Source organism: Trachypithecus francoisi, unplaced genomic scaffold, assembly GCF_009764315.1.
Source record: "Trachypithecus francoisi isolate TF-2019V2 unplaced genomic scaffold, Tfra_2.0 Lachesis_group1, whole genome shotgun sequence".
Lineage (NCBI taxonomy): Eukaryota > Metazoa > Chordata > Mammalia > Primates > Cercopithecidae > Trachypithecus > Trachypithecus francoisi.
Genome location: NW_022681454.1, coordinates 26,022,747 through 26,047,482, shown reverse-complemented (window position 1 = coordinate 26,047,482; position 24,736 = coordinate 26,022,747). Strand labels below are relative to the sequence as shown.

The window sequence follows — 24,736 nt, the reverse complement described above, 5'->3', positions numbered from 1 at the left end:
CTCCACCCAAGAATGATTCAGATCTCAGCTGTGTGACCCTAGGTAAATTAACAAGCTTTTCTGAGCCTCAGTAAAATGATGAAAATAACAGCAACTTTTCTGTAGGTTGATGTGAGAAATAAATGAATTAATACATGTAATATGCTATGAATAGTATCTGGCACAGGGTAAGTGCTATGTAAGAGTTAAATATTATTGCTCTTTATAGAGTATTATAATTTTCCTCATATGGATCCTGTCCTGCTAAATTTATCTTATAGATATTTTAATGTTTCTACTATTGAAAATGAAGTATTCTTTCACTATTATATTTCTAATTCATTACTGATAATAGAGAAAAGGCTTGATTTTGTATATCTATTTCATATTCCTCTGTTAATAATTTTTTAAAAATCTGTTGGGTTTTCTGGGTATACAGTCATGATCATCTGCAAAGAAGATGGCTGTACCTCTTCTTTCCCCAAACATAAACCAACTCATTTCCACATCTTCAGCTAGGACCTCAAAATCTATGACAAATAATACTGGTGAATAATCACTGCCTTACTCCCAATTCTAATGAAAAGAGCTTCAACATTTCTGTTTAAATTGATTATTGGCTTGGGGAAATAGTTGTATTATTTTTCAGTAATTCATTTAAAGATTTGATTACAAATGGCTGCTAAGTTTTATTAATGTCATTTGACAACTATGACATAATTATAACTACTTAAAATATATTGGCTTTCCCCAATATAACCCTTTTAATGTCTATTAAAATATAAAGTAAAATTTAAAAACTTACTGATATTTGCATCTAACAAAGATATTATATACATAAGAAATAATTATTTTTTATACTTTTCCTTGTTCTCTTGAATAACATATCATATAGCTTAACAATATTAAACCTTTAGTGTGTGTGTATATATATATATATTTTTTATTATACTTTAAGTTCTGGAGTACATGTGCAGAACATGCAGTTTTGTTACATAGGTATACAATGCTATGGTGGTTTGCTGAACCCATCAACCCGTCACCTACATTAGGTGTTTCTCCTAACGTTATCCCTTCTCTAATCCCCTACCCTCTGACAGGCCCCACTGTGTGATGTTCCCCTCCCTGTGTCCATGTGTCTTCATTGTTCAACTCCCACTTATAAGTGAGAACATGCAGTGTTTGTTTTCCTGTTCTTGTGATAGTTTGCTGAGAAGGATGGTTTCCAGCTTCATCCATGTCCCTGCACAGGACATTAACTCAACTTTTATTATATTTTATTGAAAATTTTATTGGATGTTTAATATTTCCGGCCAGAAGACAGAAGTATAGCAGTAATCCAGATACACAAGTAACCTAACCTCAGAGTGCTTTAGACTAAATCAAGACCTTTGTTATCTGGTGACTTAGGCATAAGTTTGGACAGAGTTCTTAAGAGTTCAGCTGTTCTTTATCAACCACTGAGCAGTATATTTTATTGACACATGGACAAAATCATATACCTCATGATCCCTTTATTTTTTCAAAACAAAATTTTTATGTGGATTTCAAATTGTGAGTTTTCTCACAAATGGATGCAAATAGTGAACTGAACTAAGTAAAACACATTATTTTCCCACCCAATTAATTATAGTGCTTAAAGATCTAAAAGCATCTAAACTAGTTATAGGGCTGGTTGCTGCCTGAATAGCAGGACAGTATGCAGTTAATAATTTGTACTCATACAAGGATCCCCACTCACCAATTTGAATAACTAAAGATGGTTTCCTAAAAGATTAGACACAATTTAAATGCTATGAATAAATTAGTATCTATGACTTTAAACAAGTAACAGTGCTTAGACAAAAATCTATTCTAAATTCTAGAGGTAAAAAAACATATCGGAGAATCTGAGACCTAAAAGAGACTTTGGAAATATCTAGTTTCTGTTCTGAATTTTCACATTTAAAAAATGAGATCTGGCCAAGTTAACTGTCATAGCTGGTGACTGAAATAGTTTCCATAATCCTCAGTCTATGCTATTGGTTTCAATAGTTTTTAGTGTAATTTATCCATGTAACATGAGAGAAAAACATTGGTAGGAAAGTCAGAATTACACCATATGCTTACAATCAATGAGACAAATTTTTATGTTAATATTTTAATTTATCTGATAAAATATATAAGGATCTATAAAATTTAATGATTACCAATATAAACAGAATATTTTAAAAGACTATTTAGTATAAGCTCTGGTAATGTATATATATGTAAGAGTAATACATCATGATTATAAAAAGCAATCTTTGAAAAACAAAGTAGCCCAATTTTTAGCATTGGAGAATATTTTAATTTCAGTACTTTTTTGGTATTTTACACAGATTTACACTGTCTTAACTTAAGAAAAACAAATATACTCTTGGGAAATGAAAAAACCCAAAGAATTCCTAACAGTTTATAGCTAATTGTAAGATGAGTAGACAAAAGGCAGAGAAGGTATTTCAGGGAGAGAACAACACGGTGCAAAGACAATTCAACGTGTCTTGTAGAAAATATTGAGGTATATAGATTATGCCTTTTCTTTTAGACATCTGATATATTTTGCTTTTAGACATATAATATATTTTTGAATCTGATATATATGAAACATATAATGGAGTTCTCTAGCCAGGGTTCCCAATCCCCAGCGTGCAGACTGGTACCAGTCTAGTCCGTGGCCTTATAGGAACTGGGCCAGATGGTGAGCGGTGGGCCAGGAAGCATTGCTGCCTGTCAGATCAGCAGTGGCATTAGATTCTCATAGGAGTGTGAATCCTATTGTGAACTGCACATGAGAGGGATGTAGGTTGTGTGGTCTTTATAAGAATATAACTAATGGCAAGATGGCCGAATAGGAACAGCTCCAGTCTCCAACTCCCAGTGCAACCGACACAGAAGACCGGTGATTTCTGCATTTTCAACTGAGGTACTGGGGTCATCTCACTAGGGAGTGCCGGACAATCGGTGCTGGTCAGCTGCTGCAGCCTGACCAGCGAGAGCTGAAGCAGGGCGAGGCATCGCCTCACCTGGGAAGCGCAAGGGGGAAGGGAATCCCTTTTCCTAGCCAGGGGAACTGAGACACACAACACCTGGAAAATCGGGTAACTCCCACCCCAATACTGCGCTTTAAGCAAATGGGCACACCAGGAGAATATATCCCACACCTGGCCGGGAGGGTCCCACGGCCATGGAGCCTCCCTCATTGCTAACACAGCAGTCTGCGGCGATCTAACCGCAAGGCAGCAGCGAGGCTGGGAGGGGCCGCCCGCCATTGCTGAGGCTTAAGTAGGTAAACACAGCGGCTGGGAAGCTCGAACTGGGTGGAGCTCACAGCAGCACAAGGAAACCTGCCTGTCTCTGTAGACTCCACCTCTGGGGACAGGGCACAGCTAAAAAACAACAGGGGAAGCAGCAGAGGCCTGTGCAGACGCGAACGACTCTGTCTACAGCTTTGAAGAGAACAGTGGATCTCCCAACACAGTGGATGAGATCTGAGAACGGACAGACTGCCTGCTCAAGTGGGTCCCTGACCCCTGAGTAGCCTAACTGGGAGACATCCCCCCACTAGGGGCAGTCTGACACCCCACACCTCACAGGGTGGAGTATACCCCTGAGAGGAAGCTTCCAAAGTAAGAATCAGACAGGTACACTCGCTGTTCAGCAATATTCTATCTTCTGCAACCTCTGCTGCTGATACCCAGGCAAACAGGGTCTGGAGTGGACCTCAAGCAATCTCCAACAGACGTATAGCTGAGAGTCCTGACTGTCAGAAGGAAAACTATCAAACAGGAAGGACACCTATACCAAAACCCCATCAGTACGTCACCATCATCAAAGACCAGAGACAGATAAAACCACAAAGATGGGGAAAAAGCAGGGCAGAAAAGCTGGAAATTCAAAAAATAAGAGCACATCTCCCCCTGCAAAGGAGCACAGCCCATCGCCAGCAACGGATCAAAGCTGGTCAGAGAATGACTTTGACGAGATGAGAGAAGAAGGCTTCAGTCCATCAAACTTCTCAGAGCTAAAGGAGGAATTACGTACCCAGCGCAAAGAAACTAAAAATCTTGAAAAAAGAGTGGAAGAATTGACAGCTAGACTAATTAATGCAGAGAAGGTCATAAACGAAATGACAGAGATGAAAACCATGACACGAGAAATACGTGACAAATGCACAAGCTTCAGTAACCGACACGATGAACTGGAAGAAAGAGTATCAGCGATTGAGGATCAAATGAATGAAATGAAGCCAGAAGAGAAACCAAAAGAAAAAAGAAGAAAAAGAAATGAACAAAGCCTGCAAGAAGTATGGGATTATGTAAAAAGACCAATCTACGTCTGATTGGGGTGCCTGAAAGTGAGGGGGAAAATGGAACCAAGTTGGAAAACACTCTTCAGGATATTATCCAGGAGAACTTCCCCAATTGGTAGGGCAGGCCAACATTCAAATTCAGGAAATACAGAGAACGCCACAAAGATACTCCTCGAGAAGAGCAACTCCAAGACACATAATTGCCAGATTCACCAAAGTTGAAATGAAGGAAAAAATCTAAGGGCAGCCAGAGAGAAAGGTCGGGTTACGCACAAAGGGAAGCCCATCAGACTAACAGCAGATCTCTTGGCAGAAACTCTACAAGCCAGAAGAGAGTGGGGGCCAATATTCAACGTCCTTAAAGAAAAGAATTTTAAACCCAGAATTTCATATCCAGCCAAACTAAGTGTCACCAGTGAAGGAGAAATAAAATCCTTTACAGATAAGCAAATGCTTAGAGATTTTGTCACCACCAGGCCTGCCTTACAAGAGACCCTGAAGGAAGCCCTAAACATGGAAAGGAACAACCGGTACCAGCCATTGCAAAAACATGCCAAATGTAAAGACCATCGAGGCTAGGAAGAAACTGCATCAACTAACGAGCAAAATAACCAGTTAATATCATAATGGCAGGATCAAGTTCACACATAACAATATTAACCTTAAATGTTAATGGACTAAATGCTCCAATTAAAAGACACAGACTGGCAAACTGGATAAAGAGTCAAGACTCATCAGTCTGCTGTATTCAGGAGACCCATCTCACATGCAGAGACATACATAGGCTCAAAATAAAGGGATGGAGGAAGATCTACCAAGCAAATGGAGAACAAAAAAAAGCAGGGGTTGCAATCCTAGTCTCTGATAAAAGAGACTTTAAACCATCAAAGATCAAAAGAGACAAAGAAGGCCATTGCATAATGGTAAAGGGATCAATTCAACAGGAAGAGCTAACTCTCCTAAATATATATGCACCCAATACAGGAGCACCCGATTCATAAAGCAAGTCCTTAGAGACTTACAAAGAGACTTAGAACCCCATACAATAATAATGGGAGACTTCAACACTCCACTGTCAACATTAGACAGATCAACAAGACAGAAAGTTAACAAGGATATCCAGGAATTGAACTCATCTCTGCACCAAGGAGACCTAATAGATATCTATAGAACTCTCCACCCCAAATCAACAGAATACACATTCTTCTCAGCACCACATCGCACTTATTCCAAAACTGACCACATAATTGGAAGTAAAGCACTCCTCAGCAAATGTACAAGAACAGAAATTATAACAAACTGTCTCTCAGACCACAGTGCAATCAAACTAGAACTCAGGACTAAGAAACTCAATCAAAAACGCGCCAACTACATGGAAAAACAACCTGCTCCTGAATGACTACTGGGTACATAACGAAATGAAGTGAGAAATACAGATGTTCTTTGAAACCAATGAGAACAAAGATACAAATACCAGAATCTCTGGGACACACTTAAAGCAGTGTGTAGAGGGAAATTTATAGCACTAAATGCCACAAGAGAAAGCAGGAAAGATCTAAATTGACACTCTAACATCACAATTAAAAGAACTAGAGAGACAAGAGCAAACACATTCAAAAGCTAGCAGAAGGCAAGAAATAACTAAGATCAGAGCAGAACTGAAGGAGATAGAGACACAAAAAACCCTCCAAAAAATCAATGAATCCAGGAGCTGGTTTTTTGAAAAGATCAACAAAATTGACAGACCGCTAGCAAGACTAACAAGAAGAAAAGAGAGAGGAATGAAATAGACGCAATAAAACATGATAAAGGGGATATCACCACCGACCCCACAGAAATACAAACTACCATCAGAGAATACTATAAACACCTCTACGCAAATCAACTAGAAAATCTGGAAGAAATGGATAATTTCCTGGACACTTACACTCTTCCAAGCCTAAACCAGGAAGAAGCTGAATCCCTGAATAGACCAATAGCAGGCTCTGAAATTGAGGCAACAATTAATAGCCTACCCACCAAAAAAAGTCCAGGACCAGATGGATTCACAGCTGAATTCTACCAGAGGTACAAGGAGGAGCTGGTACCATTCCTTCTGAAACTATTCCAATCAATAGAAAAAGAGGGAATCCTCCCTAACTCATTTTATGAGGCCAACATCATCCTGATACCAAAGCCTGGCAGAGACACACAAAAAAAAGAAATTTTAGACCACTATCACTGATGAACATCGATGCAAAATCCTCAATAAAATACTGGCAAACAGGATTCAGCAGCACATCAAAAAGCTTATCCACCATGATCAAGTGGGCTTCATCCCTGGGATGCAAGGCTGGTTCAACATTTGCAAATCAATAAACGTAATCCAGCATATAAACAGAACCAAAGACAAGAACCACATGATTATCTCAATAGATGCAGAAAAGGCTTTTGACAAAATTCAACAGCCCTTCATGCTAAAAACACTCAATAAATTCGGTATTGATGGAATGTATCTCAAAATAATAAGAGCTATTTATGACAAACCCACAACCAATATCATACGGAATGGGCAAAAACTGGAAAAATTCCCTTTGAAAACTGGCACAAGACAGGGATGCCCTCTCTCACCACTCCTATTCAACATAGTGTTGGAAGTTCTGGCTAGGGCAATCAGGCAAGAGAAAGAAATCAAGGGTATTCAGTTAGGAAAAGAAGAAGTCAAATTGTCCCTGTTTGCAGATGACATGATTGTATATTTAGAAAACCCATTGTCTCAGCCCAAAATCTCCTTAAGCTGATAAGCAACTTCAGCAAAGTCTCAGGATACAAAATCAATGTGCAAAAATCACAAGCATTCTTATACACCAGTAAAAGACAAGCAGAGAGCCAAATCAGGAATGAACTTCCATTCACAATTGCTTCAAAGAGAATAAAATACCTAGGAATCCAACTTACAAGGGATGTAAAGGACCTCTTCAAGGAGAACTACAAACCACTGCTCAGTGAAATCAAAGAGGACACAAACAATGGAAGAACATACCATGCTCATGGATAGGAAGAATCAATATCGTGAAAATGGCCATACTGCCCAAGGTATTTATAGATTCAATGCCATCCCCATCAAGCTACCAATGACTTTCTTCACAGAACTGGAAAAAACGGCTTTAAAGTTCATATGGAACCAAAAAAGAGCCTGCCTTGCCAAGACAACCCTAAGTCAAAAGAACAAAGCTGGAGGCATCACGCTGCCTGACTTCAAACTATACTACAAGGCTATAGTAACCAAAACAGCATGGTACTGGTATCAAAACAGAGATATACCCAATGGAACAGAACAGAGTCCTCAGAAATAATACCACACATCTGCAGCCATCCTTTGACAAACCTGACAGAAACAAGAAATGGGGAAAGGATTCCCTATTGAATAAATGGTGCTGGGAAAATTGGCTAGCCATAAGTAGAAAGCTGAAACTGGATCCTTTCCTTACTCCTTATACGAAGATTAATTCAAGATGGATTAGAGACTTAAATGTTAGACCTAATACCATAAAAACCCTAGAAGAAAACCTAGGTAGTACCATTCAGGACATAGGCATGGGCAAGGACTTCATGTCTAAAACAACAAAAGCAACGGCAGCAAAAGCCAAAATTGACAAATGGGATCTAATTAAACTAAAGAGCTTCTGCACAGCAAAAGAAACTACCATCAGAGTGAACAGGCAACCTACAGAATGGGAGAAAATTTTTGCAATCTACTCATCTGACAAAGGGCTAATATCCAGAATCTACAAAGAACTCAAACAAATATACAAGAAAAAACAAACAATCCCATCAAAAAGTGGGCAAAGGATATGAACAGACATTTCTCAAAAGAAGACATTCATACAGCCAACAGACACATGAAAAAATGCTCATCATCACTTGCCATCAGAGAAATGCAAATCAAAACCACAATGAGATACCATCTCACACCAGTTAGAATGGCAATCATTAAAAAATCAGGAAACAACAGGTGTTGGAGAGGATGTGGAGAAATAGGAACACTTTTACACTGTTGTGGGATTGTAAACTAGTTCAACCATTATGGAAAAGAGTATGGCAATTCCTCAAGGATCTAGAACTAGATGTACCATATGACCCAGCCATCCCACTACTGGGTATATACCCAAAGGATCATAAATCATGCTGCTATAAAGACACATGCACACGTATGTTTATTGCGGCACTATTCACAATAGCAAAGACCTGGAATCAAACCAAATGTCCATCTGTGACAGACTGGATTAAGAAAATGTGGCACATATACAGCATGGAATACTATGCAGCCATAAAAAAGGATGAGTTTGCATCCTTTGTAGGGACATGGATGCAGCTGGAAACCATCATTTGTTACCAAACTATCACAAGAAGAGAAAACCAAACACCGTATGTTCTCACTCATAAGTGGGAACTGAACAATGAGATCACTTGGACTCGGGAAGGGAACATCACACACTGGGGCCTATCATGGGAGGGGGAGGGGGAGGGGGGAGGATTGCATTGGGGAGTTATACATGATATAAATGATGAATTAATGGGTGCTGACGAGTTGATGGGTGCAGCACACCAACATGGCACAAGTATACATATGTAACAAACCTGCACATTATGCACATGTACCCTAGAACTTAAAGTATAATAAAAATAAATAAATACATAAATACATAAAAAAGAATCTAACTAATGCCTGATTTGAGGTGGAACAGTTTCATTATGAAACCATTCCCACCTACACCCCCTATCCATGGAAAAAAGTCTTTCATGAAACTGGTCCCTGGTCCCAAAAAGGCTGAAGACTGCTACTCTAGGCAACTAGAAATGAAAGATTTTAAGCTTAAACAAAAGCTTGGATTGAAAAGACAGTTGAAGCCATTAGGGAATAGGTGACTTGTGGATGAGGCAGTTCAGGGAAAATGTATAGAATAAGATCAAAATGGAATTCTGAGAAATACATGCACTTAAGGTCCAGCAGAGAAATCCAAATGGAGACTAAACAAAGAAAAACAAGAGAACGAAGAGCTAAGAAAACAGGGTGAACTAAAGTAAAGACCAAGAATATTTCAAGGATCAAGTAAGCACTGATATCAATACTGTAGGTATAAGAACTAAAATATGTCCACTATTCCTTGGTGACTTTAATTAGGATAGTTGTAGTCATGTGGTGGGGGTGGGTGTATGTCAGACTACAATTGACTGAGTAATTAATGAGACCAAGTGATTAACTCAGCACTACTTAACTCATATTAATACAATCAAGTAATTAATGAAATTAAGTCTAGCACAGAATTTTGTTTCACAGGTGTAGCTGTGAAAGGAAGGAAAGGGAGAGGGAGATGGCTAGGAAAGACATGAGGTTTAAGATTTACTTTTATTCCTAAGATAGAAAAGACTTGAGAATGTATAATGCTATGGGAAGGAGTGAGTAGAGAGGAAGGAAAAGGCAGAACAAAAGATTTGTTTTAAAGTAGATGGAACATGTACAAACATAGGGAAAAGAGAAAGTATGTTAAGGTGTTTCAAATACAGGATTTTTTAAAGTCTTTAACCAGAAGAGCTGAGATATCAGATTTAATAGTCCATTATTATGCTGCTATGAAGAAATACCTGAGACTGGGTAATTTATAAAGGAAAGAGGTTTAATTGATTCACAGTTCCACATGGCTGTGGAAGCCTCAGAAAACTTACAATGATGGTAGAAGGCGCCTCTTCACAGGGCCACAGGGGACAGAATGAGTGCCCAGCAAAGGGGGAAACCCCTTATAAAACCATCAGATCTCATGAGAACTAACTCTCTATCATAGAAACAAAATGGAGGAAACCACACCCATGATTCAATTATGTCCACCTGGTCCCATCCATGACATGTAGGGATTATGGGAACCATTATTCAAGATGAGATTTGGATGGGGACACGGCCAACCGATATCATTCCACCCTGGCCGTCCCAAATCTCATGTCCTCACAATTCAAAACAGTCATGCCCTTCCAATAGTCCTCCAAAGTCTCAACTCATTCCGGCATTAACTATGCTGATGCAAGAGGTAGGCTCCCATGGCCTTGGCCAGCTCTGCCCCTGTGACTTTACAGAGTACAGCCCTGCTCAGGGCTGTTTTCATAGGCTGGCATTGAGTGTCTGCAGCTTTTTCAGGAACACAGTGCAAGCTTCTGGGGTTTGGAATATGGTGACTCTCTTCTCACAGCTCCAGTGGGGACTCTGTGTGGGGGCTCAAATCCACATTTCCCTTCTGTACTGCCCTAGCAGAGGTTCTCCATGAGGGCTCTACCCCTGCAGCAGACTTTTGCCTGGATATCCATTACATATTCTTTGAAATCTAGGTGGAGGTTCCCAAGCCTCAATTCTTGACTCCTGTGTACATGGAAGCTGCCAAGTCTTGGAGCTTGCACCCTCTGAAGCAATGGCCTGACCTGTACCATGATCCCTTTTAGTCATGGCTGAAGCTGAAGCATGGGACACAGTGCACCATGTCTTGAGGCTGCACAGAGCAGGGGGACCCTGGGCCTGGCTCAGGAAACCATTTTTCCCTCCTAAGCCTCCAAGCCTGTGATGGGAGGGGCTGCTGTAAAGGTCTCTGACATGCCCTGGAGGCATTTTCCCCATTGTCTTGGCAATTAGCATTTGGCTCCTCATTACATATGCAAATTTCTGCAGCCAGCTTGAATTTCTACCCAGAAAATGGGTTTTTCTTTTCTACCACATTGTCAGGCTGCAAATTTTCCAAACTTTCATGCTCCGTCACCTCTTCAATGCTTTGCCGCTTAGAAATTTCTTCCACCAGATACTTACCCTAAATCATCTCTCTCAAGTGCAAAGTGTGAAAGGAAAATAAATCTTGGGGTCCCCAAATCACTAAGCTAAAGGGCAAAGTCAAGCTGGGAATTGGGTCATGCAAAACTGCCTCCCCTTTTGTTTCTTAAAAAAGACGATTATAAGATGAAAATCTACACACCTCCCCCATATTTTACTCACAAGGAAATTCCTAGTGAGCTTGAAGATCTTTACCCTAAGGTGTTTCTGTTAAAATTTCACTATGGCAATGTAAATTGATAGCTTATTTTTACAGGTGCAGTCACCTCCCTGCCCACCAGGCAAATGCATATCTGATTGCTTCCCTGCCCCATTTTTTTCTAGGTTATCTTATGTAAAAATGCAGATTCCCCACATATTTCCTCACTCCATTTGTCTGTGTCATCTTAGGTTAAAAAAAAATGCAGATTCACTGAGCCAGGCAAAGGCATGAATAACTATTTTTCCTGCCCACCTCTTACATGAAAATTGTGTACTTCTCAATATCTCACTCTTTCCCCTTTAAATTTGGAGCCCTCAAAATCATCTTTGGAGAAGGCACAGACCTGTTTCCAGGATGCACATACTTAACTTTGGCAAACAAACCTCCTAATTGTGGCTTGTCATTTTTCTCAATTGACAAAAGTTACACAGATCTCTAGGGCAGGGACAAAATGTTGCCAGTCTCTTTGCTAAAGCATAACAAGAGTCCCCTTTATTCCAGTTCCCAAAAAGTTCCTCATCTTCATCTGAGGCCATCTCAGCCTGGACTTCATTGTCCATATCACTATCAACATTTTGGTCAACACCATTCAACAAGTCTCTACGAAGTTCTAAACTTTCTCACATTTTCCTGTCTTCTTCTGAGCCCTCCAAACTATTCCCACTTCTGCCTATTAACCAGATCCAAAGTCACTTCCACATTTTCAGATATCTATAGCAGCACCCTACTCTCTGCAGTACCAATTTACTATATGAGTCCATTCTCATGCTGTTATGAAGAAATACCCAAGACTGGATAATTTATAAAGGAAAGAGGTTTAATTGACTCACAGTTCCACATAGCTGAAGAGGCCTCAGGAAATTTACAATCACGGCAGAAAGTACCTCTTCACAGGGCAGCAGGGGAGAGAATGAGTACCCAGTGAAGGGGGAAACACCTTACAAAACCAAACCATCAGATCTCATGAGAACTCACTCACTATCATGAGAACAGGATGGGAGAAATTGCTCCCATGACTTAATTATCTCCACCTCGTCCCTCCCATGACATGTGGGAATTATGAGAAGTACAATTCAAGGTAAGATTCGGGTGGGGACACAGCCAAACCATATCACCAGATTTCAGTTTTTTAAAGAGTAGGGTATTGGGAGGCTGAGACAGGCGGATCACGAGGTCAGGAGATCTATCCTGGCTAACACGGTGAAACCCCATCTCTACTGAAAAATACAAAAAAAATTAGCAGGGCATGGTGGTGGGCGCCTGTAGTCCCAGCTACTGGGGAGGCTGAGGCAGGAGAATGGCATGAACCCAGGAGGCGGAGCTTGCAGTGAGCCGAGATCACGCCATTGCACTCCAGCCTGGATGACAGAGTAAGACTCCGTCTCAAAATAAATAAATAAATTAATAATAATAATAAAGAAAAGGATTTCATAGGGAACAAGGCTGAAGTCAGAAAGATAAGGTAGAAAGTTTTTTTTTTTACTTCAGGCAAGAAATGATGGTATTTTGAAATGAGAGTGGTAGTGAAACATGTTTAGGAGTTAAATCAAGAAGGAATTATTGAGTAATATAATTATTGAGTAATACAATATGATATTCAGGAGTTAGGGATGACACCAGGTTTCTGGCTATGGTTCCTTGATGGACAATGGTACTGAAAAAGGAATTTAGGAAGAGTGTTGACATCTTGAATTGGAGGTGCTTGTGAGATATACAAGTGCTTAGGTGTGCTAAGCAGCTGCATTTGAGGTTTAGAAAAGAGAGATCTGAGAAGAAAGTATATAGATTTGAGGTAATTGGTAACTGAGGCTTTGGGAGTTTGTAGTATTTGCTAAGGAATATATGAAGAAGAGAACGACCCTCAAGAATCCTAACTGATAAGACAAAGAAGACCCTCCACCAATGAAGAATGCCAGAAAGAGCACTGTGTCACAAAAGCAAAGGAATATTTCAATAAAGGAGTAGTCAATGAGGTTAAATACTGACCACAGGTATAAGAGGTAGACATTTCTTTTCTTTTGTTTTGTTTCTTTGGAGAGAGAGTCTTGCTATGTTGCCCAGGCTGGAGTGCAGTGGCATGATCTCACTCACTGCAACCTCCACCTCCTGGGTTCATGTGATTCTCGTGCCTCAGCCTCCCACGTAGTTGGGATTATAGGCATGCACTACCATGCCTGGCTAATTTTTTGTATTTTTAGTAGAGTCAAGGTTTCTCCATGTTGGCCAGGTTGGCCTCGAACTCACAAAATCAGGTGATCCACCTGCCTCGGCCTTCCAAAATGCTGGGATTACAGGCCTGAGTCACTACGCCCAGCTTGACATTTCTTCCACTTAAATAAAAGTAGATGAGGAAAGGACCAGGTGCTGATGCAATTAAGTTTACAAGTTTGGCAGGAAGAATTCGAACGAATTTCTAATGATGACTTCTGTTTTCTCTAAGTATCAGGAGGTGAAGTATTTTGCTAAGACTGAAGAGAAGGGATTGAAGAGAGTAGAGGTCAGAAACAGACACTGTGAAGACTAAGTGAGCTGACCACAAAAATCCAGGCAGGTCAGGCATCATTATGGGCCAAAGTAAGGTTGTAAGAACTTTCCTAAGAAATCACTAAAGAAAATCTTATTTGTTAATATTAGTCTTGGCTATTTTATCAGTAAGCAAGTACCTAGAGCAAAAGTAGAGGAACATTTTCTGTCTTTAATTAGCAAACTGAAATTTAAAAATTTTAAAAATATGAACAATGTTTATTAAATATAGATATTTTGACACATACCTAGAAATGTGTAGAAAAGGAAACATACAAAAGCAATCTTTTTAAACCTAACACAGATTTTCTTAAAAAAATGAAAGTTAGATAATATTCTATTCAAAGTATGAAAAGAATTTACTAGGAACCACAAGTATTATATTCAAAGTCTTTGTATTGAAATAGATTTTAAAGAATAGCTTTATGTTTGTGAAATGTAAAATCCTCCACTTATGTCTAACTCCTCAACTATGACTACAATTACATGTGCAGCTTATTTTATTTGATTGAAAAGTGATTCAACAAAAAATTTCAATAAGGTATTCTTAACAAGAAGTAGTATTCTTTTTCCTTCTCTCTTTCTGTCTCTCTAACGCACCACCTACAATAATTATTTTGGAACTACTATAGTTCACTGGGGTCACACTTTTATAGCTGAAATTAACTGTAAGTGATAAAAGATGCTTTAATCAAAAACTCAGGGTTGCTTTTCTGAAAATATTAATTTCTATTTACAGATATTGAATAGACTTGTCACTATTAGAAAATTCAGATGGCTATTAGCTCCAAAATTCAAGGGTAAAAATCACCTTAAAAATTTTTTTTCTTTTTACAAGAAAACATCTACAAGTAGTAAAAACGACATTTAAACACTGTAAAAAATAATGATTACCTGGGATTATTATTTTATTATTATGTGGGGTTATTAGGATGATACTTCTGGAAATATTCTAAATTTGTTTTAGAAATGGCAGTGATTCCGCTGCAAAGAGACAGAATTTGTTAATCCAATTTCTATACAGTTAAGTTGGCAGCGCATCTACAAAGTTAGATCAGGACAAGAGTTGTATCTTCTTCTGTAAGAATTGATACACTCACAAAAAACGCCCAATATATACTCAAATCTATTTTATACCCTATATTCTCTAAAGTGTCACTATAAAAGGTTAGCAATATCATTTATCTAAAACTGCTCTGAAATAAATTACAAGCTTTATTGTTACAAAAAGGAAGCAAGTGATTTTTGACAGAGCTGTTCAGAGGGAGATTTAAAACACAGTATACACACATGCACATATACATAGTTTGTAAGAGTTAGAGGTGTAGTTTTTATAATAGTATTAATAACATTTGATTTTCTTTAAAATCATCATTATTAATTATAATTAATTTATAACATAATTATATGTAATATGTAACTCTTATGATTACTTTTATTAATAGTGACCATTTATGTTCCAGGCACTATGTTAAAAGTACATGTACATTATTTCATTTAATTCTGACAACAATTATGTGATATAAATATTATTACCTATATTTAAGTGTGGGTTAACTGAGATTTGAAGAAATATAAGAACTTGCTCAATGATATATTTCCAGTAAGCTGGGGGAGCTAGAAGTTGAAACCAGGTCTGTATGATTCCAAGATGCATCTTTTTAACCACCAAGCTAGAAAACTATTAGTGTGCTATTCATTAAAATCTTTTAAATGGATAACTTCTATGATTAATGGGCTTAAGCAAAAAACAAACAAAAAATCCCCACTAAGAATATTTCAAGAATCAATGTCTTATATAATTTTGCTTTATTTAATCTATTACCCATCTTTTCATATTCATATTTCCTAAAATAAAATGTTCTTACATATAAAAAAATAACATTCCCACTTAATCTGTCGATTTCTAGAACCATAAAAATAGTGCATATTTCAAAGGTAACTATAGGGACAAAGAATTCATTTACTTAACTTGAGTTGCCTTTATTTCTCTGTAGTCTAACATCCTTATTCTACCACACATCATGGATCTAAATTGTCAGCCTCCACTCCTCAAAATTTTACTTACTGTTTTGTTGTATATGTAAGATCACACCATTTCATTAATTATTAATAACAAAAACTTGTATATTAAGCAGACAATGATTAAATTATATGTTAAATCTTATTTTAGAACCTCAAACTATAGTGATTTTGAAAATTTCAAAAGGGGGTTAATAATAGATTAAGAAACAAAAGTTTTTTTCTATTTTGAATAACTGGTCTTTGAAAAATAAATACCCCAAAGCTAAAATCTGACCCACCCTTTTTTTCTTCTTACCTCAGGTTGGCTGGAAATATTCAAAATGAGACCCCACAATTCAGCTCTCAGTGCCGTGGGACTTCCTTGTCTGATGTACTGTTGAGCAGCAGCACTATCTTGTTCTGCTAGAACTATCAAAAGTATATGAAAATCTCCTTAGAAAACTCAGAATGTAAGAAACATCACTGAAATCTTCAACTATAAATCTTTTGGGAAGCTGACATTCAGTCTTTCTATCTAACATAATTACACCGTATCTTTACCTTTTAAAACTTATTCTCTGGATTTCAATACAGCCCTATTTGCAGGCCCCATCCCCCCACCTCCGCCCCAGTTGCAAGCCTTAAGCTCTTTCATCTCTTACCCACTCTGGATAAGGAGGGACTTAATAAGGACTTTGAGATCACTTTGATTTAACTATAGCTCCATGGATCTGAAACTAGTATTGTGTGTGTGTGTGTGTGTGTGTGTGTGTGTCTGCATGTATGTACATATATGAAATAATTTTTAGATTCCATTATCAAGTAAATTCATAGCTACAGAAACCCCAAATTTCTTATGTATATTCTACTACCTCATGAATGTTCTAATATTTGGAAATAGTATGGTACAGGAAGTTTCATGGCTAAGAATTACAGTATATAAGAATGATAGCTATCTATTCTATTAAATGACTTCTTAGTTATTTGTGAAAATCAACAGAAAACAGGAATTTTAAAAGACGTAGAAACAAAGATCTCATAACCGTGTAAGAAGGATCAAATTACTCTTAAGCAGCCAAGTTCACACAATCAATATGTTATCTTTTGCTTTCATTTTAATTTTTATTTTCTTTAATAAAAATGTCAGCTATTCAGTCTGGAAATAAAGGTCCAAAAAAAACAAAATGAAGCAAAACCAAAAAAAGACATATCAAAGCAACTGCTAATGTTTATCTAACCAGTATTGTTATCTTATATTTTCTTCTTAAAAGGATATGGAAAAAATAATCTTATATTAAATGAAAATGACATGAGCAGAAGAAACAAAGAAATCATGAAATAAAAAAGAGATGAAACACTTTAATTTGCAATTGCTCTTAATAAAAGTGTCAAATCATACAAATAAATTCTAAATAAATACAATTTTTTAAAATTGAACTAGGGATTTGGTACATGACAATATAGTTGCCATAGAAGGTTCATTCTGACACAAAGACCAATCTGTACTTCATATTTCAAAGACAAAAAAGGATTTATAAAAACAAGGAAAAGAATCTTCAAAAGACAGGGAAAAATTATTCCCCAGAATACTAACAGCCACTTTGGTTATGAAGCCACACCACTGTGAATGGTCACTGGGAACCATTACAGTTATATTTTCTCCTAATGCGGAAGCATATTCCCATTAACTCTAATGAGAGGTGTGTGGGTGCATCAAAGACAGAACCTGCCTCTTTGATTTTAAAATGAAATTCTACTGCCGAATGGATTAAGCTAACATCCCTGAGGAATATGTGTCTGCATTTCCTTTTTAGTGAACCAGCTGTGTACTTCTTTCTCTGACATTTATTGATAAAGCCAAAATGATGCATTTTCTCTACTTATAAAGATTCTCATTATATAATCTACATGGTTAACTATTACCCCCTTTAGATTTTTTGCTTTTCTGAGATTAAATTTCCGTTGGAGGTTATTTGAGGCAGACATTTACCTGGGACTGTCTCACTTTTCAGAAATAATAACTTTTATAATTAAAAGCTTACCTTTTTGCCCAATACGTACATGCTCATTTTCAAAAAGTTCTAAAAATGTTAAAAGAAAATAAAATTATTAGACACAAGTATGATCAACCACATTTGGAACAACATTAGATACATCTTTCTGGTATTGATACGTTTCATGATTTTTAAAGCCAGATGGCTCTATAGAAAACTACAAGAATATCTTATATGTAAAAATGTTTTTTTTAAATTGTTTAAAGCTAAACAATTTTTTGTTTAAAATTAAAACACACTTATGAGCATTTAATCAAACAAAAAATTGATGAATTTTCCCTTTGTTAAAACATCTCCTTACAATACAAAAATGTTCCTATTCATTCATCTTTTAGTTTCTTCTAAAAGAAAAACAAAACTTAATGACAGCTTCATTTACAAAATCCTACTTCCACTCCAATCTACCATTGGCTATCTAATAAAAGTATATCTAATAAAAGCCTTACTACTATATAGGAAAAATCTCACTCTACAAATGTCATTTCAAAAGATTCTATGATGAGATTTTTTTAAGTACCAATCATAATGGAAAAAGATTCATGAACTAGACTATATTACATTAAAAAAAAAAAAAAAAACTTCTGTTCATCAAAAAACACTGTTAAGAGAGAGAAAATGTCAGTAACAAAGTGGAAGAATATATTTGCTGTACATATATCTGGCAAAAGACTCCTATTCAGAATATATAAAGAACTCCTGGTAGACAAAGATAGATGACTCTCAGACACAAACAGACAAAAAGACTTAAATAGAGGCTCTTCACAAAAGAAGTGACCTGAAGGACCAATAAACACATGAAAAGTTGCTCAACCACATTGGTCTTCAGGGAAATGCAATTAAAAACACTATGAAACACACAACCGCCACAATAGCTAAAATGAAAAAGACTGACAATTCTAAATGTAAGAGATGTGGAGCAAATCAATTTCTCATACAAAGCTAGTGGGAGTAGAACTTGGCACAAACACTGTGAAAAACTGTCCAGCAATATCTACTAACACTAAACAGATGTGCATATCCCACAATAATTAGCAATCCACTCTCAGTTATAAACCCTAATGCATATATATGTGCACCAAGAGATGTGTATAAGAATATTCACAGCACCACCATTGATAATAACTGAAAATGTAAACAATTCAAATTACCATCAGCAGTATACTAGATAGTGGCATATTCATACAATAGATTATAATACAGCAATGAGAATGAATGATGTATAGTTCTCTACAACACCTTGATTATTATAAGGAAAAGCAAAAGAAGCCAAACACAAAAGAGTATATATGATTTCATTTCTATAAAGTACAAAAATAAGCAAAACTAATCTGTGATGCCAGAAGGCAGAATAGTTTTTACTCATGAGCGTGACAGAATCTGGATGTGTGCCTAAGGGGGCTTCTGAGGTGCTGGTAATATTCTGTTTCTTGGTCTAGCTGGAGGTTACGCAAGTGTGTTCACTTTGTAAAAATTCACTGATCTGTATAGACATGATTTGTGTGCTATCCAGTATGTATGTTGTACTTCTATAGAAGTTATTTAAAAATTAGCAGTCATTTTTCTATTATCTGCAGTACTTGAAAACTCTAGTTTTGAAATATAAAATTGCAACACTAAGGAAAAATCAGAAGAATTCCCTTAATCAAAGAAAGATTAATGTAAGTGTGGTACAGTTTCAGTATTACATAATTTTTTAGTTTTAAAAAATAATCCATAAAGCTGTTTTTTCACTAGAGTATTTGAGCCAGAATGCCTTATTCTTTTAGTTTATTGTAGTCCTAGTACTTCTGAAGTAATTAGGAAGTAATTAGTTGAACAGATTATACAGTGACTAAGGAAAGTGTCTGGGATCCCTAACATAATTATACAATGACTAAGGAAAGTGTCTGGGATCCCTAACATAATCATATATATATGTATATAGTAACATATGTATATATGTATATAGTAACAATACAGTTTCATTTTAATCAGCTATGATTTCTGAGACTTAGTGGCCAAAGAAGACAATGCTTCAGTGAACACTGTAATAGCATGAAACGGCAGATGTAATACTGCAGCATACTATAGTGGGGCTTAGCTCAGTAAACTTTCAAAAAATAACAAACAGTATATTACAGACACTGGAGATAGTTTTCACAGAGAACCCCATAACTGGTTCTTCTCAGTTATCTTGATAAGCACATCACAAAACTGGCCCGTAACAACTCGATTTTTTTCATCCTCCTTGACTAAGGATTAAGTTAAAATTTCTCTTAGGATTCAAATTATAATTCTTTATGTTCATTTCAATCAATGTAGTTTATACAGTTCAAGATTTTCTTCTTATAATGTGCCAAGAAATGTTTTATATTTGTAATTTTCACTGAATGAATAAAGAACAGTCGAATAATCAAGTAAAAATAAGTTGCCAGCCAATTCTCATTTTCTAATAAAAGCAGATGATATTACTAGATGGTAATAGTGCTTTATTACCCAAAGTAGTATGAAATAACAATAATCAGACTTCTTAAAAAATTTAACTATTCAATTATGTGAAATACAATAATTCAGCTTTTTAAATGCTATTTTCTGTCCTAAGAATAATAAACCTAAAAAGTCAGAACCAGAATCTCCAACTTATACTCTAATTCTGTGTTTTTCAGAGTGCCCTGAGGACCATTATGTTAACAGATGCATCTATATTAATAGATCTTGCTCAGGAAAAATACGTCTGTTAAAACGATCTTGGAAGATGCTAAGCTAATAGTTTAGTGAAGACTTCTCACAGTCTTTAAGATAGTAACATACACTGTACATCTTAAGAAGGTATACAATTCAGCCCTTCTCAAACCTTATTTGACAACAAGATTCTCCTTTTCACAGGGCATCTTATGAGTGCTCCTTAGTATAATGCTTCAGGAAATACTGCACTAACTGAGTATGTTTTTTTCTTTTAGAAAGAAATTGTCTATTTAGTAGAACCCTCGTCTAATAAGATTCATTATTACGTAAACTCAGACAATAATATCAACATAGGACCTCCTTTATCATAAAGGCTTATGAGAGAATGCTGATCTTGCTCACTCTGTTAATATCAGTCTTATAAATGGTTTCCATAGTAAATGTGTGTGTGTGTATTAAAAATAAATGCAATGCATGTTCATGAGTTTGTAGAAATAATGGCTATGACTGTTTTTTTTTTTTTATTATTATTGTCAAATAAGGATTCTATAGTATAATTGTAAGGACTTTTTCTCCCTACTTATATATAAAAGCTTGTAAGTAAGAAATGCATTTCAAATATAATAATTGAATAACAGTAATGATAAAGCAGAGGTAACAGAGGTTTTAAAGATGTGTAAGAACACAATTCCCTTAAGCCACACTTAAATTTAATTCTGAATATAAAAAACTTGCCTCTAGCCAAACACAAGTATAGCAACATTTTCCAACATTAGCATTACATTTCCAACTTAAAGCAAAAGACACAGACTAAAATATAAAATAAGAGATCGTCAGCTTCAAGCAGGCTTAGATGTTCTATGCTCCAATAGCCCTTTAAAGGTAATAACAGCAAATACCACACTGTATCTTATCTGTCACTTACCACTATTTTTTCCCCTAAAAGCAGAGATTATGTCTTATGTCTATGTATTCTACGTAAAACTCTGTATTTACCAACCCCTGGCCCTCAGCAGGGTCTCAAACACATTTGTTATACTATAAATTTAAAAATACAGTATGTTAAGTCTTCTAAAGCACAGATACTATGAGATTTAGAATAATTTTAAATAACTCTTAAAGATTATTCAAAAGTAAAAAATAAAAATATAATTCAAGGCTGTGTTACTACTTCCTTTCCTTTTCTTATATGACTATCATTTGCCATGAATAAAAGTACAAGGTATTTTATTTTATAAGATATTTTACATCTTCTTATAAAATAAGAAAAGGCTGCCAAAGGTGGCAGGAGGGAGGCAGCACAGTGTAGCAGACTTTGGAGACAGACTACTTAGTTTTGAATCCTGGCTCTACCACTTACTAGTTTTGTGACCTGGAGCAAGTTACTTAACATCTCCACATCTTCAACTTTAAAATGAAGATAATAATCCTACATCACATTATATAAGAAAATTAAAACCATATTGCAATACCACTATACACTGCCAGACTGACTAAGACAAAGATGAAATACACCAAGCATCAGTGAGGACATACAGCAAAACTACGACTCTCATACATTGTTGGTGGAAGTGTAAACTGGTACTAACACTTTTGAAAACTCACTGGCAGTTATTTACTAAAAATGAACATATACAAATATCAATATGCATGAATGAATGAATGAATATTTCTAGGACCTAGCAAATACACTCCCAGGTATATACTCCACAGCAGAATATAGATACGTTCACCAAAAAACACATACTAGAATGATAATAGTAGCCTTATTTGTACTATCCCCAAACTTGAAACTTCCCAAATTTTTACCAACCGTAGAATAGATCAATAAATGTGTGGTATATGCATCCAGTGGAACACTGGGAAGCAAATGATCTATAAACACATGTAACAATATGGCCAAATGTCACAAACATAATTTGAACAAAAGAAGTCAAACATCACAGAGACATACTGTATGCTTTTATTCATATGAAGTTCAAGAATTTGAAAAACTAATCTGTGCTGCCAGAAATCAGAATGGTAGTTATCTTTGTAATGGGGATTAAAGATTGAAAAGAGGGTAGGAGGAGGGCTTCTGTTTAGTGTTCTGGGTATTTTAATAGGTGTATTCAATTTGTAAAAATTCATTAAGCTGTCCTCTTATTATATATGTATTCCTCTATGTGCATTATACATTAATAAAGTATTTAAAATGAAAATAGATACCTTACAGAGTTGCTGAGAGGTTAAAATGAGACAATATAGATGCAACATATAGTATGTGCTCAATGGTTATTTCTGATTATGTAGTAATAATAATAGTAATAATTATGTAATATTGCTATTATAATAGTAGTAAGAGCCAACTTATTTTATAGAGGAAGAAACAAGTCCAAAGATGTATAGTGACTTGTGCAAATTACACAGTTAGCCAGTGGCAGAGGAAAGACCAGAATAGTCTCCTAACCCCTATCTAGTATTATTTCCACTACAATACAAGGCTCCCATACTTTAAGTAAATTTTTACTTCGCTTTTATTATAGCTAAATACCAATGTAGTATTTAATAAAATATACACTGAATTTATGCACAAAAAGGGAAAAGTTAGGAAAACTGCTTGGATTATTAAGGTTTAAAAGATACTATTTTTAAAGCCTAAGATGACTCAAGGTAGACGTCAGTGTTCACTTAACTTGGTGATACAAAAGTAAAAACAGATACTGTTGGCCAGGAAATGATGTTGCCACTAAAGATTCTGACAACAAAAATAACATATATGTCTTTTCAAAATCATTTTAAAGATCAAATAAAATTCTGACAACAAAAATAACTTATATATGACTTTTCAAAATCATTTTAAAGATCAAATAAAATTCTGACAACAAAAATAACTTATATATGACTTTTCAAAATCATTTTAAAGATCAAATAAAAAGACAAAATTTAGTTGAACTCTAATACTTACAACATACAGGATTCTATTCAATATATAACAGTAGCCAAGGAGAGGCAAAAGCACGCTTAGTTTTCAGATATAAAAAAAACCTGCTAAATTAACTTGGAAATAGCAATATAAACCTTAGGCTCACTCTCATTTATCATTAATTGAATTAACTGGAAAAATACCAACCAGGAGGCACTTGTGTAGAATCATCTATACCCAGTTGTCCTATATTTAAGCCAAGTTCCACAAAGCATTCTTTCTGAAAAATAACATATGTAGAATTGACATAGATCTCAGACTTTACTGCACATTGTTAAAAGATCACCTTTGCCTAAACATTAGCTTAAATAAAAATCACAATGTGAAATGAGGTTTTGCTTTATTCAAATACCTAAAAAAGAAAAGGACATATTAAGCATCTAAATAATAATGCATTCGTCCAAAATTAAGGAACAGAATAACCAGTGATTACTATATAATGTTTATTATTTTCATATTAAATAATCACGAATAGAAAAGATATAAGCATTTAGGAAATATAAATATACAATGGGAAAGACACAAACATATAATATTTATCCAAATGGAGAGCCATTAGCAACATTTTTCTTTCTCCTAATTTTTCCTACCTAATAAAAGTTTTACTTCTTGCCTTTTGACCAACGAGTGCTGCCATTGTTTAAAATAACTGTTTTCCAAAAACAGTTCTTGATTTTGCCTTTTTAGGTAACAGACTATTCAGTAAGATAAGGAATGATAATTATCCTTTCAGTAAAAAACTAACTTTAAACCTTTCCTGAAACACACACACACACAAACAAACACTCAGTATGCGTATCACTTACCAATTTTATCTTCTAAAATCATTGTCTAAAATTACCACTATGATCCTGTATTTGTGCTTTCTATGGTACTGTACCTCACTCAGATCTTAATCAACTAAACACTGCAAATATCCAAAACAACTTAAATTAATTTTTAAGTACAATTGGACCATCAAGTGCTCTGCTAAAATAAAGATAAATCAGATTTATTCTCCAGACTTCCTCTACTTATCTAGTAATGTCTAGGGAAAATAATAATGTTTGTCTGGTATTTTTTAAATACATAAAAACCTCACATTATTCACATTTTTATGCTCTAAGTAATTAAATATTTCTATTAATATTTGCCTCAGTATTTTGTTACTATTCTAATTGCTAAACCC

At 35.8% G+C, this 24,736-nt stretch overlaps 1 protein-coding gene across 1 annotated transcript in view; it reads right to left on the bottom strand.

Moving 5' to 3' along the window:
* TBC1D19 (TBC1 domain family member 19) overlaps positions 1-24,736 on the bottom strand; it is a 177,186-nt gene that overhangs the window by 74,257 nt on the left and 78,193 nt on the right. The window contains exons 9-11 of the mRNA XM_033213934.1: positions 23,716-23,788; positions 17,928-17,966; positions 16,202-16,314 (exon numbers count right to left, since the gene is read on the bottom strand). Of these exons, the coding sequence (XP_033069825.1) occupies positions 16,202-16,314; positions 17,928-17,966; positions 23,716-23,788 (225 nt within the window). The remainder of the gene's footprint in view (positions 1-16,201; positions 16,315-17,927; positions 17,967-23,715; positions 23,789-24,736) is intronic.